The sequence below is a fragment of the Leopardus geoffroyi genome, chromosome C3 (assembly GCF_018350155.1).
Source record: "Leopardus geoffroyi isolate Oge1 chromosome C3, O.geoffroyi_Oge1_pat1.0, whole genome shotgun sequence".
Classification (NCBI taxonomy): Eukaryota; Metazoa; Chordata; class Mammalia; order Carnivora; family Felidae; genus Leopardus; species Leopardus geoffroyi.
In genome coordinates, this window is record NC_059338.1 from 26,235,748 (window position 1) to 26,257,321 (window position 21,574).

General features: G+C 47.3%; 1 protein-coding gene across 19 annotated transcripts in view; it reads right to left on the reverse strand.

Moving 5' to 3' along the window:
* NFASC (neurofascin) overlaps positions 1-21,574 on the reverse strand; it is a 183,821-nt gene that overhangs the window by 81,686 nt on the left and 80,561 nt on the right. For 18 of the 19 annotated variants that reach the window (XM_045456301.1, XM_045456302.1, XM_045456299.1 and 15 more), the window contains exon 2: positions 14,037-14,142. The exons of the other annotated variant lie outside the window; for it this stretch is intronic. In XM_045456301.1, coding sequence (XP_045312257.1) covers positions 14,037-14,142 — 106 coding nt within the window. The remainder of the gene's footprint in view (positions 1-14,036; positions 14,143-21,574) is intronic. 19 annotated transcript variants of the gene reach the window in all.

The window sequence follows — 21,574 nt, forward strand, 5'->3', positions numbered from 1 at the left end:
GAGACACAGAATCGGAAACAGGCTCCAGGCTCTGAGCCATCAGCCCAGAGCCCGACGCGGGGCTCGAACTCACGGACCGCGAGATCGTGACCTGGCTGAAGTCGGACGCTTAACCGACTGCGCCACCCAGGCGCCCCAACAAATTCCCTTTAATTTTGAAGCCGGCTGGAGTCGAGTATTCTATCACGTGCGGCTGACAGCGCGCGGTCACGGTCAGAAATGCCCGTGGGACGTTAGCTGGATGCCTACGCTTCCCATGGCCTCCACTTTCTGCGAAAAAAGGGGCCCTCCCTCCTCCTGCCGGCGTCTGCTGGACCCAGGCCCACCCCTCCGCAGAGACCCGCCCTTGACCATCCGCTGTCCGCTCCACGTGCTCCTGAATCTCCCAACTCTTCTCCAGGCCTCAGCAGAGAAACACCTTCAAGTTTCTCTCCTGACAAAAACAAAAGATTATTCTCTGGATCCCACAGCCTCCCTACATACACCTGATTTGTTTTTTTCCTTCTCTCTCTTCTCATGAAAGTTTGTTTAGAGAGTGGACTGTGGCTTCTGCTTTTATTTCCTGAGTTCTCTTTCCCTCCTCCAACCAGACTCTGGAACGCTCCCTCCAGACCTCCCGTTGGCCTCCCGACGGCCGACTCTAGCGTCCTTAGTCTTTATCTCGCCAGACCTCTGGGAGGCGGCATCGGCTTCCGTCAACCACTCCATCCATCCCTCCTCACATTCTTTTCTCCTTGGCCTCTGAACCACCACTTCCGGCCTCCTCTTCTCTCTACCCCTTCAAACCTCCGCAGCGGCAGTGATCACCTTGCCAGATCCTCTCCTTCTGCCACGGGCTCGTCGTGTTTCCACTGGGGTCCTGCTCCTCTGTCTCTCTTCCCTGTCTCTGTTGATGGCCCCCACCCAACTTGCCCAAGCCAGACACCTGCGAATCACCCTGAAATCCCACCGCTGCTTACACTTCACACGAGGCACCGAGGCCCTCTCGGTGTCTCTCACCCCCTTTCCCTTTCCCGTGCTCCCACCCTCTTACCTTTGATCTATGTCATGTCTCGTGGACTACTGCAGTAACCCCCCCCAGCTGGTATCTTTCCAGGTCATTCTCCATGTTGCTATTACAGTCATTTTTCTAAACCCCTGTCTGAGGCTGTCAGTGCTCGGCTGAAAACCCTTCCATATCGCCCCATCAATCTATAGGGTCAGACCCAAACTCCTGCGTGCAGCAAGGCTCCAGGAGATCAGACTCCTGCAGGACTCTCAGACCCCATCCAAATGCTAAATGCCCCGTAACTGACACACCATTTACAATCTCCACATTTTACATGTGCCATCCTCGGTGGCTGGAAAGGCCTTCCCTCCTTGTCAGGTGATTAATTCCTACTCAGTCTGCAACATTGCACCACTCAGGCATCTTCTGCTTCGTGAATAATTCCTTGTGCTCCCCCACCCCCACCCCTGCCCCACTGCTTGCCTCCATTTCTACTCCAGCTTGCACCTGCCTCTCTGGGGCACTTAGCACACCGGTAAAACTTTAAATTAAGGGTCGGAGACTTTCTCTGTAAAGGTCCAGATCATAGGTACTTTCAGCTTTATGAGACATACAGCCTCTGTCACAACTGCTGAACTTTACTATTGTAGTGAGAGAGCCACCATGGCCAATAAGTGAGCGAATGGGCATAGCTATGTTCCAATAAAACTTTATTTACAAAAACAGGCAGCGGGCTGGAATTGGCCCGGGGCGGGGGGGGGGGGGGGCGGGGTCGCAGTTTGCTCACCACTAGCTTAACTCGTCTCTCCTCTTTGTGGCATTTTTGAGGCTTAGCCCATGCCCTGATCATTCTTGCATCCGGTGTATGCCTGGAAGGGAATATTTACGGAGTAGAAGACCCAAGTAAAGTCCTCAATCCTGCCACTTACTTTTTTTTTTTAATAAATTACTTGTTTTCCGAGCTTTTAAAAAAAATTTCAACAATGGAAATAGATATTCCTGCTTTGGCTGCTTCCAGTGGTTGTGGTTGGAAAAGCAGACGGATAAAGCATAGGAACGTGAGACACCACACCAATTAAGCTGCTCTCACTATGCTTATCGTGTTCCTTCCTGGTGACCTCAAGCTGACTCCGACCCACGCAAGACTTTTCTTTGAATAGTGGGTAAACTCAGGTCCGAGAGAGGGCTTGTGACCTGCCCATCAGGGGGCTGGTCTGGGCTCAGTCCCAGGCCACTCTCTGCCCTATAGCATCTGTCGCCTCTGGGACCCAAGGTTCCTCCCCAGGGTGAGGTTCCTCAGACCACACCTCCTTTGCCTGCCACTCCACTCATCTTCTCCCAGGTTCCAGATGCCTCTGCACCCAGTGTGAGAGAGTGTGCGTGCAACAGGCGATGGCTTCATAGTGGCCAAGGACCACTGAGATTTGAGGATATTTTCTGAGTTAGGGTCACCAGGAGCTGATGACTGACCGGTAGTGGGTGGTGAGAAGAAGGACGGCATGAAGGTTCCTAGGTCGGGAAACTGGATTAGGATGATGCTAAGGATTGGTATCAGAAATACAGAACAGGGAATGAATCTGTTCGTGGTCGGGCACAAGGAGAACATGAGCTTGGAACTGAATATGTTCAGTTGGATGCCTCCGAGCCATGAACAGAGCAGTCCTGCAGGTACTTGGAGGCTGGGCTCCTGATTAATGCCTTGGGACGTACCGACAGATGAGTGCTATGAGGCCACATGCTAGCAATTAGTGCCTGGAATAAATAATAAAATGACGAGAACAATACTACCCACACCAGCTAAGGAACACATTCAAACATCACTGCCACAGGATGTTGTGAGGGAGCAGAGATAACAAAAGCCCAACAGAGCCTACGTAAAACTCCACCATTGTGCATCAGATTAAAAAAAAAAAAAAAAAAAAAAGGCAGCAGGCTTATTAACTATAGCTGTCCGGAAGCAACCTCTTCAGCAGTCAGAGAGAGGAGCTGAAACACAAGAGGAAATAAAGGCACATGGAAGTAAGGAGTGGGGCAGGGCCAGGCGTGTGGGGCCCGAAAGAGCTCAGAGGTGTCCCACACTGGGCCGGAGGGCTCACGCAGACAGGTAGGCAGCCCTTCTTAGCTGGGACTCCAGACTCAGAGCTAAGCTATTTCTCAGCTCATTTGCTCCCCATACAAATGCGTAACAGTCACAGCTGACTTGTACATAAATATAAACCAGTGTCTCAGGTTATCACTATGATAATAACCACATTCCTGCTCACCTGCCGCCTTCTTACTTGAAGAACAAAGAGCCAGCATCCTGCCCATGCTCACCCTCTATGCTGTCTGTTCTCGGCAGGAAAACTGGTTGAGGAGCCGGCCTAAGAGACATAATCTGCGCTCCTTGGGCAGCTCTCAGGCTAATCGCAGCCTCTGCTCCAGCCAAACAGGCACCTTCGGCGACCTTGACCTTTGCTCCCACTTCACCCAGGCCAGAATGCTACTCCCTCACTTCTCTCCAGTGCAGATCCCCTTCTTTACCAAGGCCCCGAGCGGCAACCCCTCCCTGACACCGGCCCTGCTTTCGCCCTGAAAATAGGCTGCATTTCCCTTGTGTTTCCCAATGCGCCACCAAACTCTGTTCCAGCAGTCATTTCTTCCTGCCCGTGGGATTCCCATGTCTGTCTCCTGCATCGAACTCTCAGCTTTTTTTTTTTTTTTTAATGTTTTTATTTATTTTTGAGACAGAGACAGAGCATGAGCAGGGGACGGGCAGAGACAGAGGGAGACACAGAATCGGAAACAGGCTCCAGGCTCCGAGCCGTCAGCACAGATCCCGACGCGGGGCTCGAACTCACAGACCGCGAGATCCATGACCTGAGCCGAAGTCGGAACGCTTAACTGACTGAGCCACCCAGGTGCCCCCGAACTCTCAGCTTCTTGAGCTCAGAGCCCATGTCTTACCTCCCTCCATAGTAAGACAGTACAAAAAATATGTGTGGGATGAGTAGCTGACCAGATACTTCCTATTACTGGGAGATAGTTATCCCATCGGCAAATCCACATATGACAAATCCTTGGCGAATATCACACAGGATGAAACCATTGTTAAGACATAAGTCTGATAATGAAAATAACCACAGTAGCCCAAGAAGGGCATCTCACCAGCATCCTCTCAGCCCACACTCTCATCTCCTTTTTTCTGAAATCTTCCCCCTCCCCGTTCTCAGAGCTTTCTGTCCGATCTGTCAGGGCTACGCTGTTTTCTCTACCCCACAGACAGGCCCTCAGAATCTAGGGGCTCAGCTGTGCCAGGCACTAGTCGCAAAACTGCTGTCCCTTCCACTCCCAGCCTAGCTGCCCCCTCAGCCCTGAGGGCGTCAGCACAGCTGCCCAGGGTTCTGAGGTCCACCTGCAGCGGAGGGACTGCTGTGGGTGCTACAGGGGACCCTCCTCGCCGTCCCCCCCTCCTGCCCTCTGATCCCCACCGCCACCTCCCTTCCATCTCTCTCCTGCCAAGGAATAAACGATTCAACAGATGGTGACCCGAGCCTGCTCCGCTCCCTCTGCTCACAGGCATCTAAAGGCCAGGGGGTGGGTTTCCTAGGAAACTGGAAATGCCCCCTGCTGACGATCATCAGCTTGTCCCAAAGAGCCAAGCAAGTAGGAGAGAGACAGAGGGATCTCTGGAGGAAGACAAGAGTTGAAGGGGAAGCAGCAGGGAGGAGCTCCCTGGCTGCCGCTTCTGGGAGCACCTGCCAAAAGATTACATCTCCCCACGTCCCCCTCCTCACCCCCACGGAATGACCGCATGTCTCAGCATCTAGAAGAAAGCATCTGCCCACACAATCCTCCCACCTCCCGCTCTGAAGGGCTGTCTGTAACTACACCGAACCCTCTGGGGCACCGGGGCTTGACAGCCTAAGAAAGCACTCACCAGCCTGCTTCGAGATGCTGGCCTCTCCCCACGCCCAGGGGGAGAGAGACCCAGTTTCCTCGCAGCCGCAGCCGTGTGGGGTTGAACCAGTTGTCTTGTGGGATTTTCCAATAGCCAAGAAAGCCTAGTATATGGGATTCGACTCCCCTCTTCTCCCACCTCCCTTCCCAGGGTTGGAGGGGGGTGGTCTCCATCTGCTCGGTGGCTGTCTCAGCCTTGGCTCCCTTTCATTGTCAGGGGGAGAGATCTGGGAGGAGTGAGGGGCCGGGTGTTTAACCGTTGATAGTGATCCACTTGGTGACAGTGACAGGGGCGCCCAGCAGACCCGGCCCCTCCTCTCCCTGCCTCAGCTAAGTTCACAGAGGCCACAGGGCTCAGGGAGAATGGGGGGTGGGGGGAACAACAGTATCAGGTGGCCCTTGATTCCTGCCTGGGGAGGGGGCCGAGGGGGACACCTGGGTTTAAGGTTAGGGATTTGGATGAAAACAGCTGTTTCCTGTTCAACACCCAGAACTGATCTGTAGATTGAAACCTGAACCACTTGGCTATTTATTAAATCGGGAGCGAGGGAGGGAGGGAGGGAGGGAATGGGAGAGAAGAAAGGGGGAAGAGGCCTTTCCCTCAAGGTGACCACCGTGAATGTCTGCTGAATACCCAGTCTTCGCACCAGGCTCCGTAGGGGCACACAGCACTTACAGGGCACCCTGGTACTCATACGCCTCCGGGCAGGCCGGGGCCCCCAAAGAAGCTGCACCCACCAAGAGAGTGTAGCTCCTTCCAGGGTGGGGAGGCGCTGACATCTGACTGTCATGGCATAAGTGGCTGGGTCACTAACGCCATGGGGCTTGGACATGGAGACCTGCGGTGTTCTCTTTCGTAATTGCACCGTGAGCGTCCACCCCATAGCCTTTGACCATCTACTCGTAAAAGACTTTTCTAGGTTGTTCTTCCTTATTTTTGTTTTCCCATCACAACAATGCCACAGTGAACATCCTCGCACATAGAGCCTGACACTTGGAGGAAGAGGGGTTGCTGTATCGTCTCAGCTCTTTGACTCCAGGCCAACTGGAGCCTGGCACATCTCAGCCTGGCCTGGCAAGGGAGCCCAAAGTATACAGGTGGCCTGGTCCAGAGCCCAGCCCTGCTGACAGCTCCCATATGGGCCAGCGGTTGCTGGTCACACCGGGAAGAACCTGCCAGTACTATAATCCAGCCAGCTGTCTGAAGTTCTCGGGGGCTGTGCGTTTTCTCCCCCTTATTGTTATCGCTTCTTGGTTCGTCCTCTGAGAGGCAGGACTAGGAAACACGCATGGAATGGAACAGTCCCTCCAGCGTCGCCAGTGTAGCTGAGGGCTGGCGGATCTAACATGCTGGCTTGAATAAGGTTTGTGGCTATTTGTGACTTCCTATGATTCAGGCTCCACTCACTGGCCCTGCGTGTGGTTAACTGAGCTCTGACCAGTCTCCTTCGGTATAAAGACTACCTATAAAGGAAACAGAAGTTAACACGTAGGGTGTGCGGATTGCCTCCACCTCAGAGCCGTCAGCATAAACCAAACTGACACCAGGAAAGATGGCCTCGGAGGACCCCCTTGGAGAGGAATCCTGGCACCTCCAGGAAGGAGGAAGGAGCCCCCACCTCCCTACCACTCAGCATCCTAGCTTCTCCCTGTCTGGCTCCCTGTCTTTTTACCCTCAGGGAGGAAGTTTCACAGCAATTAGACGCACATCTTTCTTCACAGCTGGAGAGAGAGGATGGGGAGGCTCCCACCCCCTCTCCGAGTGGGTGGGGAAGACATCCAGGATGGCAGCAGCTGCCTCCCTGGGGCCTGCCATTAAAGGAAAGTGGCTCAGTGCAAGGCTGGAGGGGAAGTGATCATAATCCTCTGTGACAGGTCTCCAAGGGTGGGGCCCAAGATTTGGGTAAGGTAAGAAGGAGGGACCCAGGAGGGAGAAAAGATGAACACTGAAGGTAAAAGGTCAGAGAAGGAGGCTTGCATTTAGTATGACAAGACCCAGGATCACAGAGGTGAGTCACAGAGTTGTCACGTGACCCAGTAACGCCACTCCTGGGTACGGACCAGAGAGTACTGAAGACACACATCCACATGAAATCTATACAGGAACGTTCACAGTAGCATAATTGATAATGGCCAGAAAGTGGAATGATTCAAATGTCCCTCACCCAACGGGTGGCTACATAAAATGTGGCACATCCATACAACGCGGTATTGTTCAGCCATAAAAAGGAACGAGGCACCGAGGCATGTTGCAATATGGATGCACCTCGAGGACATCATAATGAGTGAAAGATGCCAGTCGCAGAAGACTACACATTGTATAATCCCATGAATATAGAAAGTCCAGAGTCGGTATATCCATAGAGGTAGAAAGTAGATTAGTATTGTCTAGGGCTAGAGAAGGACCAGAGTGGAGGGAGGGGGAGGGATCCCTAACGGGTAGGGGTTTTGTGGGAGTTGGAGGGCAAAGGCAATGAAAATGTTCCAAAGCTAATTTTGGTGATGAGTGCTCAACTCTGCGAATATATTACAAATCATTGAGCTGTGTACTTTAAATAGGCAAATTGTATGGTATAGGAAATATATCTCAATAGAGCTGTTATTTAAACTATCAGTAAGAGAAAAGAATTACAGGGGTACCTGGGTGGCTCAGTCGGTTGAGCACCCGACTTTGACTCAGGCCGTGATCTCACGGTTGGTGAGTTCAAGCCCTGCATCAGACTCTCTGCTGTCAGCACAGAGCCTGCTTTGGATCCTGTGGATCTAACATGGATCCCCTCCTCCACGCTCTCTCTCTCTCTCTCTCTCTCTCAAAAATAAATAAACATTAAAAGAAGAAAATAAAATACGTTAAAAAAATAAAGAAAAAAGAATTACACAAGGACTGGGAAGGCTCTTGTTACAAAACTGGTATTTCAAAAAGGAAAGTCCACGATAAAATTGACAAACCCAGTTTCAAATGTTCAAAGGGATTTAATGAACTAAGTTTCTTTTTTTTTTTTTTTTTTTTAAATTTTTTTTTTTCAACGTTTATTTATTTTTGGGACAGAGAGAGACAGAGCATGAACGGGGGAGGGGCAGAGAGAGAGGGAGACACAGAATCGGAAACAGGCTCCAGGCTCTGAGCCATCAGCCCAGAGCCCGACGCGGGGCTCGAACTCCCGGACCGCGAGATCGTGACCTGGCTGAAGTCGGACGCTTAACCGACTGCGCCACCCAGGCGCCCCAATGAACTAAGTTTCTTAATGGGATCAAACACGTTTGTCAAAATTTACGAGGTTTATGAAGAAAACTGTAACATTTGTCAGTTGAAAAGTTTAAGGAAGAATTCGGCTTGGGGATTGAGAATTTTAACATCATGGATATTGATTTCCAGCAAAAGACGGAGGGCTAAGTTTTTGTATGCCACCTTCGGGAGTTACAGTTTTGCTCCAAACTCCATAGAAAACTGCCAAATGCTGTACAGAGGGAATGTCGCGGAGAGAACAGGGAGGAAACCCCAGCCCTTTCAGAAGCTTTCCTAAGGGAAGGCAGCTGTGCCAAACCTCAGCCATCTTCCTTTCAAATGTAGCTTCCTACCCCAGGCTCTGAGCAGTGGGCTCCCAGGCTCCTTGAGTGGGGTGTTCCATTTGAAGCCCAGGCCGCTGTCCACACGAGGACCTACCATCTGGACCCATCTGCTCCCAACGTCAGTCATGTTAAGCTGCTTACCCCGCCCTCTATTTGTGGGATTCTAAGCCTGGTTTCAACAGACCAAGGTTCTGAAGCCATTTGAAAACCACAGACTGAACTCAAGCAGGAAGAAAAGAGGGACAAGATTATAAGAGAAGCTTGTTTGGGGTGCAGGAAAGAGGGAGGACCTTCAGTCCCTTAATCAGACTGTGAGCTTTCTGAGGGCAAGGGCGGTGGCTTCTAGGTCTTTCCTGCATCCTTCACAGGAATAAACTCCAGCTCAAAACAGAACAGGGCTGGGCTTAATCAATAGAGGTGAACAATGAACAATGAACTAGCTCGGAAACCATGCAGACCAGGGAAAACTCACTAGACATGAATTCAGAGATGAGGCTTCAAGAGAATTCCTCTGGCACGTGGAAAGGGCATGAACTTGGAGCCACACACCTGGGCTTCAGTGCCACCTCAGCTGTCCACAGGCTGCGTGATCTTTTTTAAGTTTATTTATTTATTTTGAGAGAGACAGAGAGACAGAGAGAGCGCACACAAGCAGGGGAGGGGCAGAGAGAGAGGGAGAGAGAGAATCCCAAGCAGGCTCCTTGCTGTAAGCACAGAAGCCTAACGTGGGGCTTGATCCCACGATCCGTGAGATCATGACCCGAGCCAAAATCCAGAGGCGGACTCTTCACTTTAGACTTGGCCTCCCAGGTGCCCTCTGCTGCATGGTCTTCAGCAATGTGTTTACTCTCTCTTAGAGCCTAAGTTTTCTTGTCTTTAAGAGTGGGATGAATACACTTGATAAAAGGTTGTTTCCATGATTATTTCTTTTTTAATTTTTTTAATGTTTGGTTATTGTTGAGAGAGAGAGAGAGACAGAGTGAGAGCAGGGGAGGGACAGAGAGAGGGAGACAGAGAATCTGCAGCAGGCTCAGTGCTGATAGCTCAGAGCCTGACGCAGGGCTCAAACCCACGAACCACGAGATCAGGAAGTGAGCCAAGGTCAGACGCTCAACCGACTGAGCCACCCAGGCTCCCCTCAGTGATTATTAATTCAATGAACTGTTGTGAGTTAATTCACTTTAAATCAATTAACGGGCTAAGTTATATGTATAGCATCTAAACCAAGGCCTGGCACAAACCCAGCATTCAAAAGTCACTGGTCCTTTCTCCCTTTTTCCCAAGTTATGGCCGGTGTATTGCATCGCTACATAGCTTTGGGCAGGCTGGGCTTTGGAATACAGAAGTCTACTTTGTAGATGTATGAAATGCACAACAATGCCTGTGCAACTAGCCTTGGCTCTGTGGCCAAGGAGTTAATATCAGTCTTAAAGCTAACATATGGTGATGTGCCCAGTAGTTGTCTGCTTCAGACCAGAGGGCAAAGGAGGCTCCTGCAAGATCCCAGACTAGCCAAAGCAGCGGTGGGCCCCTTCCTTTCCTGCCTCTGCTGGGGTCTCCTGATCCCAAGCCCTTCCTACCCCTTATTCATAGCAGCTTCATCCACCAATGCCCCATGGCCAACGGTGGCAATTGCACCTGGCTAGAGTCAGCCCCAGAGAGGGAGCCATGTCAGTTCTACGGAGGTAACTTCCAACCCGCTATCCATATGGGTGTAGCAGCTGAGATTCCAAGGACAGCGCACACCCAGCTGCGTTTTAAAAATTCCTGTTGGGCTGCTAAAGGGGCACAGGGAGGAAAGGGCTAAGACAGCAGGAGGGAGTGTCATCTGTCCCCCCTGTCTCCCTCCAGCCCCCTCCATTTACATCCCAGACAGACATCAGTCCGGATCCAACTGCCACCCCGGCAGGCTCCTGCAGGCTGGGGGTGTGAAAATGCAGGAGCCTGGAGGAGGGAGGTGGCACAGACAAGGGAAGGTTGTTGCCTGCGTTGGAAGATGCGCCACGTGTCTGCGAGTCTGGTGCAAAGTGCTGGCAGCTACAATGCTTACACCAAAGATCGGCTCCAGCGGTGCAGAGGAAAGCTTTGTGTCTTGTGCCCTGAGAAGCGCGTGCATCAGCACGTAGAAGGGGCTCCCTTTGCTACAGATGTGGTCCTCTTATTAGAAATAGAAACTCAGCAGCGACTTGGTGTCTCCAACTCAACAGCCCAGCTTCTGCTGAAAAGGTGGGTTTAGCGGGGCAGCAGAAAAGGCTGAGGAATGGAGAAGAGAACGCATCGTTTCGGCAGAAATGGTGTAGACAGCTATTAGGGGAATAGCTTTGACCTGCCTCACTGCTGCTACCACGTCTCCACACCTAGCCTGTAGATCTCAGCGCCCCCAGGAGAAGGGGGCTAAGCATGGGCACTGCCTCAGGGGCCTGGGATTGGTCTCGGGGCAAAAAAGTTCCTAACGAAGACCCATGGCCCCTCTCAATCACCCCACATGGTGTCCTGAGCCCACGCTGTCCGAGGTGGCCTGTTACCGTGTTTCTGGAGAGAGGAGGCTCGGGCAGAAGGGCTTAGGAGTGTGAGTGCAATTAACCGAATGGATCCATCTGGGAAACTGAAGGCCTGGAGAACCGAGGGGTTTCTCTGTCTTGCGTCAGAGGGCAGGTGTCCGTTCTGAGCGCCTGGTGGGGACCCGGAGGTGGAGCGCGGGGTGGGGGAGAGGAGGGAGGGGAGCGAAGAGTCTGAGTGGGGAAGGTGCCTCACGTGGGGAGGGAGGAGTGTGCTGACAGCAGATGCCTGGGGCAGCTCCAGATGGCAGTGGCCTCAGAACAAAAGGGGAAGAGCCAGAGGGAAGGAAGACCCAGAAACAGAGGACTTGCCCCATGAGGCTTCCGCAAACAGATTCCCACCTGGAACCTGGCTGGAGGCGGGCTGAGAAGAGGCTACCCAGAGTTTCCGGGAACACTTGGAACAGGCCACCCCAAACCCAGCTGTGTGGGTCCCACGGCTGGACTGCCCAGATTCAAATTCAAAGTGCTGGCACTTTCTGAGACGTGCAGCTTTGGGTACAGGCCTTAAACTTCCTGTATTTCTGTCACTGATAAAATGTGAATAATAATAGGCCCTATTTCGTAGGTTTGTTGTGAGGATAAAATGGAAAATGCACGTCAAGTACACAGCACAGTGCCCGGTGCATATGGGGAGTACTCAGAGCGCTGATTATTATAATGACGATTATCGTCACCCTCTAAAAAAGCTGGACCAGCTCTCCTGTTCTCAGAACTTATTGTTCCCTCAACAGCCGTATGTGCCTGCTCGCATGTATTCTCTGCACTCTTTTCTTTTCTTTTCTTTTCTTTTTAAGGTTTCTCTATGCGGCTGAAAGTCCTTTGACCCTTTGACCCCTCGTGCTGTGCAGGTGCCTCTGCCTGGAGGCCGCAGTGCGGTGTCACGGCGAGAAACAGCCCGTAATTCTGGGCAACTAAATTCTAGAATGGGCTCGGCTGCTAATAAATTTTGTGGACCCTGGAGAAATAACTTCTTGAGACTCAGTTTACTCATCAACCAAATGGCATGAGGACACCAGCCTTGCTCGCACCACTGACTTGTCATGAAAGTTGAATGGCATAATGAAACGGACACACTATAAAAAGAAAGCTTGGAACCAGTGTTAGGGATTGCTGATCAGATTGGAAGTGTTCCGATGTGCGAGCTAGCACAGGTTTGCTCGGCATCAGGCAGCACGCCTCAGGGCGAGACTGGGGCTGCTAGCCAGATGTGCTGTCGCGCTGTGAAGTTGCTATCACCTGACAAGGGAGGTGCTCCTCAGGCGGGGGTCTGGGGGGGGCCACCTATGGTGCCCAGGGAGGGTGGTGACGGGCTTTGGGGGGCACAGGGGGGAGAGTGCATGCAGAGAGGGGGCACGGTAACACAACAGACGACCTCCGGGTTCTGTCGCAAACCTGGGGGTCTGTTCCCATGCCGTGTTACCTATCTCTACATGCTCATGAAAATAGCTTGGGGGGCGCCTGGGTGGCGCAGTCGGTTAGGCGTCCAACTTCAGCCAGGTCACGATCTCGCGGTCCGTGAGTTCGAGCCCCGCATCAGGCTCTGGGCTGATGGCTCAGAGCCTGGAGCCTGTTTCCGATTCTGTGTCTCCCTCTCTCTCTGCCCCTCCCCCGTTCATGCTCTGTCTCTCTGTCCCAAAAATGAATAAACGTTGAAAAAAAAATTAAAAAAAAAAAAAAGAAAAAAAGAAAATAGCTTGGTATATACCACTTTTGCAATCAGGGTCCTCCAAATACAGTAAAACAAAAGAATGGCACCTCCCCCACCCCCAGTATCAAGCAGTACGTTCAAGTTCGATACTTAGTAACAATGATCCATTGAAAAGCCCCGCGGTCATTTGGAATTCCCAAGCGGTCCCTGAAACCTGACAGTGTCGGAAGCCAGTTGTGGCCCCCAAAAGGCCCACACAGAAACTACTTTGATAAGACAAGCATATCTGAGCTCTGTTGATAGGATAAATAATAGTAACTTTCATTTACTGAACACCTGTTACATGCCAGGCATTGCGCAGGGCTCTTTATACACTTAATCTTTACAAGACGTTCATTACCGTCCCCATTGTATAAACTCAGGCCTAGAGCAGTTAGAAACGTTCCTAAAGTCACCGAGCAAGAGGAGCTGGATTGTGTCCAGATCTGGAATCCATGTCAGCAATGCTCTGCTCCCAGCTTTTGACCCCCTCCCTGCATTCCCCTCCCCGCTCTGCTCTAGCCCCATCTCCAACTCCTGGGAGAACAGAAGACGTCTGGAAAGAGGGCTGGAGAAAGACAAAATGCCATGAGGCAGAGGTGCCCAAAGCCAAGAATGAGGAAACCTTTCCCTGTTCAGACCTCTGGGTTGCTAGCTTGTGATCTGTCACCAATAACTCCTCGGTTAAAACTGTAGCCCTCTCTTCCCGCATTTCTTCCCCTGCCACCCCAGCCTGAGACTAAAACAGGAGCCGTGGGGCAGCAGGAAATTCTGGCCGAGAATGGAACAATGCAGGCCGTGCATACAGGGTCTGCATCAGTGATGTCGGCCTCGGGTTGGCTTACTGCGCCGTGGACAGCTGTCCATCTGCCAGGGCCCAATTCCCCGCCCAGAGGAGGGGTTCCCAGACTGCCCCCCATATGCTGAAGCTGTCATTCAGGAGGCTCCCAGGTTGTAGAGGCCAGGCTAAGGGGGAGGGTTGGGGGTTACAAAGCTGTTTCCCAATCTTTCAATTCAGGTGGACAGTTGGGACAATGACAAGACTAATGTCGCTGACTGCATCTGCTGGACAAAAGGAGTAAATGCTTCCCCAGTGCCAGCCTCCTTGCAAAGGAGAGCCTGGAGGTCTGGTTCTGTGGCTGACTCTAGGGAGAAGGAAGGGTATGTCCTTTCACGAGACTCTGGGGGCCAAAGAACCTTGGCTCATCAGAGAGAAGGGGCAGGAGGCAAGAATCTCCCCCCACCCCCACCTCTCAGTCTTGTGCACCAGCCCGAGGGCTCACACACTCACCGTCTCTGCCTCATTCAGCCTCCTTCTTGCAAAACCAGAGGCTCTCTTCCAGCCCACAGCAGGAAGGAAAACTCCAGGGTCCCAAATTGCACATAAGTCAATCAACCTGTCACAAAGCAAGCACAAAGAAGAGCCCCAGGGTCACTCTAGGAAAGAAAGAGAAAAGGCTTTGTGGTTTGCAGCTTGTTCACTCACTGGGAAATTACATCTTTGTCCACAACCATTTGGAAAGTTTTGCATAGCACAATGACATCTTTGTTTAAAGAGATTCAAGGTGCTGTGCAAGAAATGACAGCGATTCTGCAAGGTGCCTAAACGTGTCAGACTTTGGTGGTCTCTCATTCCTACATCGTTATTAGTGAGTGCCCTGACATCGAGATCTAATTGCGGATTCCCCATCACCTAAAGGAGTTAAGCTGTATCTTGGAGAATTTCTCTTGTACCTATGGGGGAATTTACCCATAATTATCTCATTAATTGTCTTAACTTAGGAGAACTACTGTGTTTTTCTTCCCCACCTACAGGTAACCAAACTGAGCTCACCATAAATAAATCTATAGCATATAGAAGTGAGAGCTAATTTTAGGGTCAGGGGACATGAATTTGAAGTTCTAGTTTGTTATGACATTTAGGGTGGATCATTTCCCTGCATGTGTCTCATTTTCTTCATCTGTAAAGTGGGGAGAAGGTACTGTAGAGTGAGTCAGACCACCAGGCCATTAGTTAGAATTTGCAAGTTCAAGCCCAGTGCCAGTCCCTCTGGGCAACCATTTAACCTTTCTCGGTGCAGATGACACATCTCACTTAATCACTTCCTTTAACATTAAAAATGTGTCTGCAGGAAATGATAAAATCCACCTTTGTAGAAGGGAACGTGGCAACATCTATCAGACTACACATGCACTCAGTCACTCTTTGACCTGCAATCCCAGTTCTAGAAATCCATTTGAAATATATCTGTATACCTATGTTGTGATCTCTGCTAGTAAGTGAAGAAAAACATGATAGGAAAAAGTATGCTTAATATGGGTATAATTTATTCAAGAAAGGGGCAGGAATGCACAGGTAAATATGTATTCACTTATTTTTTTAAAAAGATAATAAAAGGATAAAGCGTAAAATAAAAATTAAAAGACCTACCGGGTAGGGGCGGGGGACTGAAGTGGACAGGACAGGGACAGAAACTGGGCTTTGAATAGACCTTATTTTGTGGATTTACTTTGGAACACGTAAATACCTGACACACTTACAAAAGCACAATTACTGTTTCTACAAGAAATGCCTAAAATTAAAATAAAATCCACAAATGAGTTTATGTGTCCAGTTGGTTGGCTCTACACACACAGAAACTAAAACAAAGTAATTTGACTCTATATCCTTGGAAAGACACGGCTAAGAATAAAAAGAACTGCTTCTTTCCTGTGCCATCCCAACCCTAAACTGTTTTCAATAATCATATTACTGATGTTACTGTTACTCTGCGACTTTTGTAATATATCGTGGGATAGGTCAAATGAATACTGATTTCTCAGCAATATACTGATATATTGATATTGCAATATACTGATACTGATATTGCTGAGAAAAAAGGTTTTCTTCTTGAAAGGTGAAACAGATGTAAGATTGAGAGATCAAGTAAAAAGTCTGCAGCCCTGACTGTGAACTGGAGTATCAATATGAACTTCATATGTTTTATCTGTACATATGTGTATACACACACACACACACACACACACACACACACACCCCACACACTCCCTAGCCTTGTTCACTGTAATACCTAGAAACAAGGATCATCCCAGTAAGATTGAGCACCCCTGGTGATCTGTTTAGGAACTCTAAATACTATCCCCCCACAAAGAAATCAGGCTTCTTTGAAGAAACATCTGAGGCAGTAAATGTACAAGATGAGTCTAGAACATCTCGTCAAACCAAAAAAAGCAAATGCAGTGTCACAGACTACAAGAATCATGCCAAAAGGACTCAAAAGTCAACTAGAATAAGGTTTCCTTGGTCAAGCTGAATAGCAGTAAGGATCATATCTGCAATAGATTGAAACATAACAAATATGTTATGAATCCCTAAGAATAACTTTTAAAACTCCACACAACCCATCTCGAGGATGTTAGGGAAATACTTCATTATTTTGAAAACAGGTCAATAAAGCAAAAGAAGAAAGGGTGGATAGAGGTATAGCTGAGACAAGACTGGCCTTGTACTGGTGACTGTTGCAGATAATGATGAGTACATCAGGTTCCTTATATTAATCTCTCTCTTCCTTTGCAAAATATTTAAAAAAAAAACAATTTTTGTTAATTTTTTAAAAAATGTTTTTATTTGTTTTTGAGATAGAGAGAGAGAAACAGAGTGCAAGTGAGGAGAGGGGCAGAGAGAGAGAGGGAGACACAGAATCTGAAGCAGGCTCCAGGCTTTGAGCTGTCAGCACAGAGCCCCATGTGGGGCTAGATCCCATGAACTGTGAGGTCATAACCTGAGCCGAAGTCAGAAGCTTAACTGACTAAGCCACCCAGGCACCCCAAAATAAAAATAAATTTTAAATGTTAGATTGAGAAACAAGAAATCATTCGAATGCTAATTCTTGAAATCCTTTGGAACTATAGTCATTTAATCCTAACAACAATCCAGTCTGATGACAAAGGATGCAAATATTATTATCCCCATTTTACACTGGAGGAAATAGGTGTAATAAGCCCATTGAGTCAGTATTCAAACCCACATGTTCGTATCCCAAAGGCCCACTATCCCACACCTGCCTCTTTAATATCCCCATTTGTATATCTGGGTTAATAAAACTTCCCTTGCCTGCATGAGGGCACTGGGAGGGCTGCTATGAGATAATGTATAGGAAAGCACTTGAGAACCAAATCCTTGTACAAATATTTTACTGTTATTTGAAAATTAGGGATCACATTGGCCTTATGAGTATCACGTTGCTGTGAGTATCAAATGAGAGCTGTGATTTAAAGAGAGATAGACAGCTATAAAGACAGACAGACAGATAACCTTAAAGATGAGGAGGTTATAATCACCACCAATGTTTTTATTTATCATCATTGCTCACAGGACTTCAGGGTTAAGTGAGAAGGGAGCCTTGGAATCCATGATGAAGACCCTCCACCTGACCCAGGGGTAGGAAGTTTCCAGGACGGACACCTGATGCTCTGGGGAGGAACCATGATCAACAAAGACACTTGATGTCCAACAGGCTGCAACAGTGGCTCTCAGTCACAGATGGGTGGGGACCACTCCCAGGTTGCTGGGCACTGCCTCCAGATTCCAGAAGGCCAGACACCTTCTGGGTTCATCTGAATGAGGCCTGCATTACAGGGGGCCACAGTGGGCAGTGGAATGTGTTCCCCAGCGACAAGGAGAAGGCAGAGTGCGTCCAACTGATGACCAGAAGGAATGTCTGCCAGCTCCCAAACTGTTATCTCCTGGCATTCCTACCTTAATGTCTGCCTGGGGAGTGTTTACAGATTTCTTCTTAGCAAATGTTTATTCTCAGATTGTCCTGCCCTCAATCACAAAATAAAAGTGGGTCTGGGGTTCTCCAACACTTTCTTGCCTTAGAATCCTATAATTGTGTAAGTGTGTATTTCTGAAGACACATAAAATCGAAATTTTCCTGAGTCTTGGTTCATGCCCCTTCTCCCCCTGGATATTTAGTCTGTGCACAGGGAATAAAGACTTATTCTGTCTCTGTCACTATTTCTGATCATGACCTGAGCCGAAACTGAGAGTAGGATGCTTAACCAAATGAGCCACCCAGACGTCCCTAAGCTAAGCATTTAAAAAATTATTTTACTTTTTTTTTTGAATATGTAATCCCTTCACATGATGTGAAACTCATAAGATACAAAAGAGTATATAATAAAATATATATAAGTATATGAGTATATATAAGTAAATTCCCCTCCGAACCCCAATCCCCAGCCTCCCAGTTCTACTCAGCCCCTCCCCCTGGCCATCCACTGTTACCAGTTTCTTGTGTATCCTTCCAGAGGCTGGTGGTATATGCATAGCTATACCTTTTTTAAAAAATTACAACATATGATACATATTTTTCATCTACCTTGTTTTTCTCAGTTAGAAAACATCTTATATATCTTTCTGTATTAGCTCATGTAAAACTGCTTTTAGCAGTGGCATAGTATCCTATTGTATGAACATATCCTAATTATTTGCTCCATCCTTTACTCTCAGACAGTTAGGATATTTGTGGTCATTGGATGCAAAAAATTGCTGCAATACAGATCCTTGGATATATGTGATTTCTCACACTTGCAAGAATATTTTTGGGATAAGTTCTTGGATGCAGAATTTCTGGGTCAAAGAAAATTTGGCCAAACTGCTCTCCATGAAGGCTGAGACAAACACTCCCACCAGCAATATCTGAGTTTATGTTTCCCACTTCTCCAATATGGCGTACTACTAGGTTTTTTTTGGTCTTTGACAATCTAATGCACCGAGATTGGTGTCTCTTTTGTGGTTCTCTTATTATGAGTGAGGTTGAGTATTTTCCTTTTCTTTATTTTTACTTTTTAAATATTTATTTATTTTGGGGGTGAGGAAGGGCAGGAAGAGAGAGAGGGAGAGGGAATCCCAAGCAGGCTCCACGCCATCAGCACAGAGCCCAACACAGAGCTCAAACCCATGAACTGTGAGATCATGACCCAAGCCAAAGCCAAGAGTTGGACGCTTAACCGGCTGAGCCACCCAGGTGCCTCTCCTTTTCTTTAATTGTTCCTATTCTTTGCCCATTTCTCTACCAGGCAGTTGGTTTATTCTTAGCAATTTGAGGGAACTTTCTACTTACTAGGAAAATTACCTCTTTATCTGTAAGAGGAGCTTGAAATTGTCCACATCATTATTTTTATCCTGACTTTATTTGTGCACTAAATACAGACATTAGAGAAGAAAAAAAGTTTCAAGTCAATAATGGAAGGTCCCACATCAAGAAAGTAGAAAGAGAGAACCAAATAAACCCAAAGTAAGCGGAAGGAAGGAAGGAAGGAAGGAAGGAAGGAAGGAAGGAAGAAAAAACAGAAATCAATGAACTAGAAAGCAAAACCAATATAGAAAATCAATGACATGAGCTGGTCCTTTTTTTTTTTTAACATGAGCTAGTTCTTTGAAAAGATCAATACAATTGACAAACCTCTAACAAAACTGAAGAAGAGAAAAAAAAGATGACACAATTGCCAATATCAGAAATGAAAAAGGAGAGGTCATTAAAGACCTTCCAAACATCAAAAGGAAGATAAACAAACACTATCAACAACTCTACACAAATAAATTTAAAAACAGTAGAAATGGACCAATTCCTTGAAAATGCAAACAACCACAACTCCCAATATGTAACAGATAATTAAATGGCTTTATAATAATTAAAGAAGTTGAATTCATAATTTAAAAACTCCCAAAAAAGAAATTTTCAGGCTTAGACTGCTTCACTGAAATATTCTAACAAACTTTTAAAGAAGAATCAACACCAATTTTAGAAAATCTCTTCCATACTATAGGAGACAACACTTCCCAATTCATTTTATGAAGCTATAATACTCTGATACCAAAATCAGACAAAGACAGGAAAAAAGAAAAGAAAAAGAAAATTAAAGATCAATAATACCTCTCATGAATATAGATACAAAAATCCTTTAAAAATGTTAGCAAATAGGGGCACCTGGGTGGCTCAGTCGGTTGAGTATCTGACTTTGGCTCAGGTCATGATCTCACAGCTCATGAGTTCAAGCTCCACATCGGGCTCTATGCTGACAACTTGGAGCTGACAGCAGCCTGGAGCCTGCTTCAGATTCTGTGTCTCCCTCTCTTTCTCTGCTCCTCCCCCACTATCTCTCTCTCTCTCTCTGTCTCAAAATTAAAAAAAAACATCAAAAAAAATTTTAAAAAAATATTAGCAAATAGAATTCAGCATTGTATAAGAAGAATTGTAACTATAACCAGGTAGTTCATTCCAGGGATGCAAGGCTGGTTTAATATTCTAAAATCAGTCAAAGTAATGTACCATATTAACAAGTTAAGGAAGAAAAATCACATGATCCTATCAATCAATGCAGGAAAAGCATTTGACAAAATTCACCACCCATTATGATTTTAAAAAACTCTCAGAAAAAAAATTGAGAGAAAATTCCTCAACTTGATTTTTAAAAATCTACAAAACATCCACAGCTAACATTATACTTAATCATGAAAGATGGAATGCTTTCCCCCTAATACTGGAGACAAAGCAAAGATGTCCACTTTCACCACTCTTATTCAACATAGCACCTGAAGGTCTAGCAAGTGGAATAAAGCAAGAAAAGACAGTCAAGGGAATACAGGGCAGAAAGGATGAAATAAAACTATTTCTATGTGCAGACAACACAACGGTCTATGTAGAAAACCCCAAGGAATCTACAAAAAACAAAGAAAAGAACAACAACAACAACAACAACAACAACAACAAAAACATTTGGAACTAACAAATGGAATCATCAACATTCTAGGATACAAACCAAGCATTTAAAAACCAACTGTAGGGGCACCTGGGTGGCTCAGTCAGTTAAGTGTCCGACTTCAGCTCAGGTCATGATCTCACGGTCCGTGAGTTCAAGCCCCGTGTCGTGCTCTGTGCTGACCGCTCAGAGCCTGGAGCCTGTTTCGGATTCTGTGTCTCCTTCTCTCTCTGACCCTCCCCCATTCAGGCTCTGTCTCTCTCTGTCTCAAAAATAAATAAACGTTAAAAAAAATTTTTTTTTAAAAACCAACTGTATTCTACATACAAGCAATGAACATATAGGAAAATTAAAAATACAATACCATTTACAGTCCCTCAAAGAATGAAATACTTAGGTATAAAATGAACAAAACATGTACAATATTCGTATGCAGAAAACTACGCTACACTTACCAAAAAAATCAAAATCTAAACACAGAGACAGGACATGATGCTCATGGATTATAAGACGCAACACGATAAATATGTGAATTCTTCCCAAATTGGTATACCGGCTCAATGCGATCTCTATCAAAATCCCAGCAAGATTTTTACTAGATACAGACAGATTGTTATAAAATGTATATGGAAATACAAAGGGACTAGAATAGCTAACACAATCTCGAAAAAGAAGAAACACATGGGAGGGACCCATCCACCCAACTGAAAGACTCATTATATAAATCCAGCACTACTGCTAAAGGAACAGCCACATGGATCAATGGAACAAAATAGAGAACCCAGAAGTAGACCCACACAAATGTGCTCAACTGCTTTTTGTCAAAGATGCAAAAGCAATAGGGGAATGGAGGGAAAGACAGCCTTTTCAACAAATGGTGCTGGAGTAACTGGACATCCATAGGACAAAAAAAGAAAAAAGAAAGAAAAAAAAAAGAATCTCATCCCAAGTCCTTATACAAAATGGACTCAAAATGGATGGTGGACTTAAATGTAAAATGCAAACCTGTAAAACTTGTAGAATTAAAGCAGGAGAAAATCTTTGAGATCTAGGGATACACAA